Source organism: Macrobrachium nipponense, chromosome 21, assembly GCF_015104395.2.
Source record: "Macrobrachium nipponense isolate FS-2020 chromosome 21, ASM1510439v2, whole genome shotgun sequence".
Lineage (NCBI taxonomy): Eukaryota > Metazoa > Arthropoda > Malacostraca > Decapoda > Palaemonidae > Macrobrachium > Macrobrachium nipponense.
This window is the reverse complement of record NC_087212.1, coordinates 7675192-7684172: the sequence shown is the minus strand read 5'-3', so window position 1 is coordinate 7684172 and position 8981 is coordinate 7675192. Positions and strand designations below refer to the sequence as shown.

Sequence of the window (8981 nt, the reverse complement as noted above, 5' to 3'; positions counted from 1 at the left end):
GAATAAAATATCCTATATATAGAGCAGCACTTTATATAATAACTTAATAAAATTAGATAAATACAAGGCAACTGAACACCAAACACATGTTAGTCCCACACAAAACTATTCAATTATTTTGTTTACTAACAGCTGCTGTAGTGTAAAGGATTTTCATTCAAATACAGATGGTTAACAGTAAATAGTGACTTGGTGTTCCATCAAATTTTTTTTTTTATCCAGTATTGCACTTAATTTATGCCAGATTCTTGCATCATTAATCTCATTCTAGTTTTAACAAAATCACAATGTCCCTGAGGTAGAGAAACATCACAAGCTTAATGAGTCTTCCAGGTGAACTCTTTCTCTTTGCATGTTACTGTTCTTGTAGATGTCTCATTATTAAGAGCTTCTTTTGTTGTCTCATTTTTAAGAGCTTCTTTTGTTGATCTCTGGCATGGAGTCCAAAGGACAGTTATTGATTGTAAAAAGTTCAAACATTTCCATATCAACTTGGATAGTCTTATTTCGAAAATGTCCACATTACGGTGCAACATCTTTTCCTTTGTATACAGTCACTGTGTGGCTCTTTACCCACACTTTTGATTCTACCTCTTCATCTATCAGGTTTTCTTATATTTTTAGAAATTCATGGATGATTAGCTCTCCCGTTGTTTTTATTAAACCACCTATTATTCCAGATGTTCCTTGGGCTTTCCTATTTTTTCCATAGCTGCTTCAAGTTCGTTATTTTCTTCATTTAAAAGGTTTTCAAAATACTGCCTCCATTGTTCCAGTGTCTTTACATTTTCAGCTTTGATTTCTCCATTTTCATCTTTTATATACTTAGTCATTTTACATCTTTCCTCAGCTTCTTTGGTGTCCTAAATATTTTCTCTTCACTCTGTTGTGTTGCAATTCTGATTCCTTGGATGTGTCTTGTAGTGCAGCAAATATGGTAGATACTTTCAGGCTAGAAACCTAATCAAATGAGAAAAAAGGGGCTACAGTAGCTATATATGAACTTCATAGCAAATCCATACTTTTTATGAAGGACCCACAATATTATTATTCATGTTATATTGCTCTTTGTCCTTTCAGAAACCAGAAACTCTTGATGTAAGTCAAGCTTTTACTGCTTAAAATGTTGTGATCTCAGTTTACTTCATCAAGAGCAACATGCCCAACAGCACTATATGGGAAGGAATCACCAACGAGTTTTGCATGGACTTAAACCATTAAAAGCTGGTTATTACAATAAGGACACTGGGAAATGGCAGAGAACGTAAGTTTCTTAATTGTTAATTATTGCGGTGTTGCTGTCAGATGATGAAGGTAAAGTGCATGAAAACCAAAACAACTGAAAGCCATTCAGGTTTCAGTACATTGCTATATGCTCTTCATTTCATTTGCTAGAGCAGTTTGAAGCCAGCAACAAAACTTTATTAGAATATTAGTGTTTTTAATTAATGTATGTTAGTTAATATGTTAATATATGTCAGAAAACCAGCTGATTTCCTTGACAAGAATACACTGATTGACTAGGCTACAGAACTTAGCTTTAAATAAATTACTCATAAGTCCTTTGTAGGTACAGTACTTGTATATACCTAGTGAAGAAACTTCAGTATTAATCTTTTGTTAAAGTATACTCAACAGCATCATTTGTCAGTATAGTAATATCTTTAGTGAAGTTTAACATTTTGTATAATTGGATAAAATGTTTTATCTATTATGGTACTCATGTTATTCAAGATATAAGGTTGTTATTTTAAATAATTTTCGAGCCTGAATGTTTATCGGTATTCTGTATTTTCATGTTAAGTCCTCCTGATCCTAGAGTGGCAGCAGAGAGAATAGGGCTGAATCTTGACCCACCATCAGATGATGAAACCAATGGAACTTCAAAGAAACCTGAAGAGCCATCACCAGTTAAAGAGAAAGAAAGGTGAGGAATTTTTACTGTTTTGAATATTCAAAATTACATTTTTATTTCAAAATGTATCCAAATTTTGTGTCTTCCTTCGTTGGAAATTCATAGTATAGGTGTAACAGGGTTGCCATATGTTGAAAACAGCTCTTCCTGAATTTCCAAAACAAATAATCTCAGGTGCAATATATGTTGTTATTCTTATAAATTGGCTAATGAAATTACATGGATGGTCTGGTAAAACTTCCCAGTTAGAGATTGAAGGTGAGGCATTTTGAAAAGCATATAATTGCCATGTGATTTCCATAGCAGTAAAACACAATGAAGATCAATTGATTGTTTTATAACATTGTGCCTTGAAACTACCCAGAAGATAATTCAGTTAATTAGGTAAATTATGAGTGCTGAAGAAACTGTTGCACTATATGTAATGCCTTTTTTCAAACAAAGAAGAGTTGTTGATTGCCTCATAACAGTCGGTTAAAAAGTATCGGGACTAAAATGAGCTGATAACAGTTATGGTGAAGAGCATCAACATTCCCCTTACCTGTAAGAAAGTCACTAATATCTGAGCGATAGAAATAGTTGTGTGAACTGTCATCTCTTATTGTTACTAGTTATGAGAGGCTGGTGTCACATACCCAATGAAGGTGGCGGCATAAAGAGCAATCATCAGTTGACATCTCAACTGGTGAATAATTGGACCCATGAGAAAATAATGGCTTGCACCTCCACTAAAGTTGGGCACCTCTCAAGTAAAACTGGGGAGGATGACCACTTACTACAAGGAGAAGAGGTAATAGTATCTTCCTGGCCTGAGGAAAAAGCTAATTCCTTGGCATATTCTCCAGCAGGTGTGGGGAGCTTTAGTAAATCTACTTATGGATGGATTTAAACAAGCTATTGAGCCTCTCAAACTTTTCCACTTCTTTCCTTGACTTTGACAAAGGAAGTCCTGTGTGCAAGGACTTCAACAAATACTTGGACAGGGTTTTGTGGCCCTTGATGTACCGTATAACCTCTTTTTGGAATTCTACAGCAAGCACTGAGTGACAGTTAATTATGTCAATTTTAATCAAACTTTACTTGGTATCTTTTTTAAAAAAACTTCTAGCTAGATATATTTTCCAGTCTTTATGAGTTTGTTATACTGTATGTTGCCATACGAATCATATGTAGCAGTTTCTTTTGGGAACTGCAGCTCTTCAGTTCGTATCCATGAGTGAAGTGTGCTATCAGAGGCACATTGATGAGAATACTGCATTGTATGCAGAATTAAACATGTAAAAATTAGTGATCTAATTGATTATATATTGTATAATTGTTATGGGTATAGATAAGTGTGATTATATATTGTATAATTGTTATGGGTATTTTATGCATTGTTGAAATATGGTGGGTGTCCTATATATAGACAACATGTGGTAGATTCTAGAAGGTGTCTGTTGATGTATTTAAGTTGTGTTGTGACGTCATAGGCTGTGACGTCATAGACAAGATGGCGGCGGCGTCGGCAGGATGTAAACAATAACACGGGGCAGGAGAAAGCACGTGTTGGTGGTGTGTGGTTGGTAGGGGAGAGCTCTCTGTCTGGTAGGAGTTGTTTTTTGGGTCGTAAGTCTTGTGGTGCTGGTGTTTTAAGGTGATTTCTGGAGTGTACTGGAGTTGGAGAAAGCGTACAGGTGGGTAGATTATTCATTTTTATAGAGAAAGAAAGGAGTTAGGCTAGGCCAAAATTCAAACTGGTAGCAGAGCGTGGTTGATCAAAGATGCCTGGATCCGACAGTGAACAAAGGGAGACTACTAGATGGAGAAGGGAATGTCCTAGGTTTAGCGGGATACAAGAAGAATACAAAGAATGGAAAGGTCAAGCCGAAGATTGGCTATTGTTGTATGGAGAAGATACAAATACCCGGCGATAGAAATGAGAATGAGCTTAAAAGGGAAAGCCCGAGAGCTAGTGGAAGCATTAGATAAAGATAAACTTACTGGTACAGAGGGTCCAAAGTTAATCCTAGAGAAACTAGATAAAGCCTATCTAAAAGACTCGGTAATGGAGAATTACGGTAGAATAAAAAGATACCTTCTAATAAGAAGAGAATCTAGTGAAAATATGGCGGACTATTTAATTAGATACGAGAAGGCAGCATCTGAGTGTGAAAGAGCAATGGGGAAAGGCGCGCTTTTGAAGGGCGAAGTCAAGGGGTATCATGTAATAGAGCAAGCAAATCTCACGGAAAATAAAAAAACAAAAACAAATAAAGGTATTATCAGGCTTGTGGGCAAGAAAAGCTAGAGTACGGAACAGTGTCGCAAACAATGAAAAGACTATTTGAGGGATTAGGGACTAAAGAGGAACGGGAAATGGTGGGGTTCGTCAGAAGGCAATGCCAGTTCTGGGAGAGGGAGGGAAAACCAAAGATATCGGGGAAGATGGAACCGAGGAAGGGGTGGTAGAAATCCTATAAACAAAGAAGGGAAGGTAACAGTATGTGCAATATGCAGCTCAGAATGGCATGGGCTAGGGATTGTCCTCAGAATTTTCATAATAGGAAGAAAACTGAAACAAGACTAGAAGAAATAAGGTAAAAACAGAAAATGGGACAGAAGAAGAAGAGGTTTATGTAGGAGAAGTTAATAAAATAGTGGAAGCATCATGGGAGGTGGTTGATGCAATTTTGGACACAGGGTGTAAATCAACAGTTTGCGGGGAATTGTGACTAGCACGTATTGTCATGGATTTGAGTCAGGAAGAGTTGAGGAGAATGAGGACACTAGGACAGAGTCTAATAAAGTGTTTAATTTTGGTGAGACATCTTATAAGTCCAGAGGAATAATAGAAATACCTGTGATACTAAAAAAGAAAGAAATTTTTTTATTTTTTTGAAGACGGAAATTCTGCAAGGTGATATACCCTGGCTGATAGGTAAGCAAACCATGAGTAAAATGGGTATGACCCTAAATTTGAAAGAAAATTGTGTCATAGTAGAAGTATTAGGGGAATGAAAGTAGAGTTTAAGAGAAGACGAACAGGGTCAATTTAAGAGTGCCTATAAGGAGGAGGAAGTAGAAGAATTATTACTGGAGGGTTGGAAGGGAAAGAATCCGAGGGAAAATTAATTAACACAATGAAGAAATTACATTTACAGTTTGGTCATGGAAGTGGAGATAAAATATGGAATGCTAACAGAGGAAGCCACAACTGAGTTAATGGGTAATCCGAAAAGAAAAAGAGGAAATAAGAAAGTTACTAACGGAACTGATTAAAATTGTGAGGTTTGTAAAAAATACAAAAGAAACCCCGCCAAACCGGTAGTAGGCTTTTCTTGGAGTAAAACGTTCAATGAAGTCGTAGCGATGGATGTGGGAGAGATAGAAGAGAGAAAGTTCTTGGTATAGTGGATATGGCAACGAGATATTGTCAGGCCCGGCCTGTTGATAAAAGAAAAAATTAAGAAACCAGAAACTATAATAAAGATACTTTTTTGAGTGCTGGTTTTGCTATATTTGGAGCACCCTCCAAAATATTGTCAGATAATGGGGAGAATTTCAAAATGAAAAAAGATAAGGAGGATGGCAGAAAAATGGAATATTAAAGTATTAGCCACAGCATCAGAATCTCCGTGGAGCAACGGATTATGTGAAAAGACCGTAGGCATGATCAAGGGAAGTGTAAGGAAGATGATGGAGGAAGAGGAAGTAGATTGGTCCCTAGCTTTGAAATGGGTGTAGTGAGTGCTAGGAACTGTTTAATGAATAATGGAGGTTCTCTTCCAAACCAATTAGTATTTGGAAAAAAACCCTTCACTGCCTAACCTAATAGGAGAAGAAAGTTCTAGTCCTGCAAGCAGAGAAAAAGGGATGGAAGAGGGTATGGTAAGGGACACACTGAATGCAATGCACAAGGCCAGAGAAGCATTTATAAAAAATGAGTCCTGTAATAAAATAAGAATAGCGCTAAACAAAACATCAGAGAACATAAATTTGAAGAAGCAGTGGTAGGAGATGAGGTATTCTATAAGAGGAAAATGAAAATGAATGGAGAGGACCTGCTCAGGTAGTGGGAGTATCGGGGAAAACAATAATAGTCAAACATGGGGATTCTTTAAGAGAAGTAGCTAGGATACATGTGACAAGGATTCAACGACGATCACCAGATACAGAAGAGATATCGGCTAGAATAGATAAATCCCATGGGGTGAAAGGTAGGTCAGATGGCCCAAATGAAGGGAAAGTAGATTGGCTGGAAGGAGAGGAGATAATGGGTGAGAGAAGGAATGCAGACACAGAAGAGACTATAGAAAGAGAGGTGATAGAGGAAACAGTGGAAGATAACGGGCAAAGTGGGTCAATAGAAAGCGAGTTAATGGAAGAGATACCAAAATTCAAAAAGGGAAATAGAGTTAGGGCTATAAACAATGATACAGGACAAAGTAGAAGAATGGACTATTTTAGGTCTTGCAGGAAAAAGATCAAGCCAAGCATGGGCTGATTCGTACAATATACGAGACTCACAGTCAGGTGACAAAGGGTGGGTTAACTTGAGGGATTATAGTCAGGTAGAAAAAATTGAAGATGAAGAGGAGGTGTTGCTGGATTTGAAAATAGAAAGCAATAATGGAAGCTAAAGAAAAAGAACTTCTAAGTTGGAGAGATAACCAGGTATATGAGGAGGTAAATGATGTTGGACAAAAAGCTATATCTACAAGATGGATAGTAACTGAAAAGATAAAGGGGGGAAAGGATATGTAAAGCAAGATTGGTAGCTAGAGGGTTTTGAAGAAGAAATGGCTGAGTGGGAAGGATGCTCCCACATGCAATGCTGAAATTTTAAAATTCTGTCTAACCATAATAAAGGTGAAAAATTGGAATTGTTATACATTGGATGTCAAAACTGCATATTTACAAGGTGACGAGAATACAAAGAGAAGTGTACTTGAAGCCACCAAGGGAAGAAATGGTTGGAGGGGATTATGGAAGTTGAAGAAAACAGTCTATGGCTCAAGGATGCAGCAAAAGCGATGGTATTGTAGAGTGGTGAAAGTAGTGAGGGAGCTTCAAGGTGAGAGAAGTAGACTAGAACCTAATATATTCTTTTGGAAAAAGAACAATAAATTGGAAGGCATTTTGTGTACACAGTAGATGATTTTTTGCTACGGAGGAACTGAAGGATTCTTAAAGGAAACGATTGGGAGATTGAAAGGGAAATTGCAAGTAGGAGAACAAGAGAGTAAAAGGTTCAAGTTATATAGGAGTAGTAATAGAGCAGAAGGAGAATAGATTTTCCCTTAATCAGTGGCAGTAATATAAATTCCATAAGAGAACCAGAGGCTAGAAGATATACGGGTAATAGAGTGCTAGAACAAAAAGAGTTAACAGAGTACAGATCAGTGGTAGGACAGCTGAATTGGGTATCACTACACACGATGCCAGAAATATCATATGATAATTAAGCGAATTAAGTAAAGCATTTAAAGAAGGAACAACCTCAGGATATGAAGAAACTTATTAAAATTGTGAGAAAAACTAAGAGCATGATGGGCGAAGTTACAATAAGTGAGATGGAAAGAAGAAAGGGTTATTATTGGGAAGCCTATGCAGACGCTTTCATTTGGAAACATAGAAGATGGCCATACTCAACTGGGTTATATTATTTCTTTGACAGATGGGAAGAGGAGAAGTCCCATATGGTGGAAGTCTAGGAAATCCAGGAGATGTGGCAAAATCCCACCATTGAGGCTGAAGCCCTGAGTGTTGGGGAAGCTGTAGAAGGATTGATATATTTCAAGCATTTGTGGGAAGAGGTAGTAGGAGGGAGAAATTTAGAAGCCTTGGTTAACACTGATAGTAAAACACTAATGACCGCCATCAAATCGAGCACTGGTGTAAGTAGCAGAGATTAAAAATAGATATTGCTGCAATAAGGGAAACCATTGAATCCGGGGAAATAAAGGAGGTGAGATGGATAAAAGGAAAGGAGCAAGTGGCTGATGTATTAACTAAAGCAGGAGTTTCAGGGGAATGTATTAGAAATTATGTAGAGGGTAAAGAGTTGGAGGACGAAGGAAATTAAGAGGGAATACTAGGTTAGGAAACAGTCGGAGGGAGGGAGAAAGAGATAAGTGTGATTATATTTGTATAATTGTTATGGGTATAGATAAGTGTGATTATATATTGTATAATTGTTATGGGTATTTTATGCATTGTTGAAATATGGTGGGTGTCCTATATATAGACAACATGTGGTAGATTCTAGAAGGTGTCTGTTGATGTATTTAAGTTGTGTTGTGACGTCATAGGCTGTGACGTCATAGACAAGATGGCGGCGGCGTCGGCAGGATGTAAACAATAACACGGGGCAGGAGAAAGCACGTGTTGGTGGTGTGTGGTTGGTAGGGGAGAGCTCTCTGTCTGGTAGGAGTTGTTTTTGGGTCGTAAGTCTTGTGGTGCTGGTGTTTTAAGGTGATTTCTGGAGTGTACTGGAGTTGGAGAAAGCGTACAGGTGGGTAGATTATTCATTTTTATAGAGAAAGAAAGGAGTTAGGCTAGGCCAAAATTCAAACTAATATCTTTTGGAGAACCATTAATGTAGGTTTTTGGAAGTTAGCGCAAGAAAAAAAATTACAGTAAATGTTAAAAGTATATATGTACTGTAGCACCACATTCAGGTAGTCATCAATTGGCTTTCACTTTTTAAGGTTATGTATTATGTGTACTAAATATATGATGTAAGTTGTATAAGCTTAATTAAAACAACCTTTATGTTTAACAGATACTTTTGTGGCTTATGTGGTGTCTCAGCAACATCAAAGGAGCAGCTTGATGGCCACATGGTGGGACAACGTCATATGAAGAATGTCAGAGCTACTACCAAAAAAGCATCTTCATCTTCGACTGGTTAGTTAATGGTTCTTATACATAAAGTACTCATGATTCTGTGTATTAGACAACACTTAGTGTTATCTCTAATTCCAAGCTTTTATGAACTTTTTCTAACAGCATATCCTATGATACCAGAATACTTGCTGTTGTCAGAGCTAAAAGTGTGATTGAATACCAATGCTTTGTCAAG

General features: G+C 37.2%; 1 protein-coding gene across 1 annotated transcript; it reads left to right on the top strand.

Annotated features, from left to right (window-relative positions):
• Positions 1-287: 287 nt before the first annotated feature.
• On the top strand, positions 288-8806 carry LOC135197659 (zinc finger matrin-type protein 3-like; the record flags this gene model as incomplete). Its single annotated transcript, XM_064224672.1, is given in 4 exon segments — positions 288-298; positions 1139-1264; positions 1805-1927; positions 8682-8806. Coding segments are annotated over 4 exon segments (385 nt in total), but the record flags the coding sequence as incomplete, so codon positions are not given.
• Between the last annotated feature and the right edge of the window lie 175 nt (positions 8807-8981).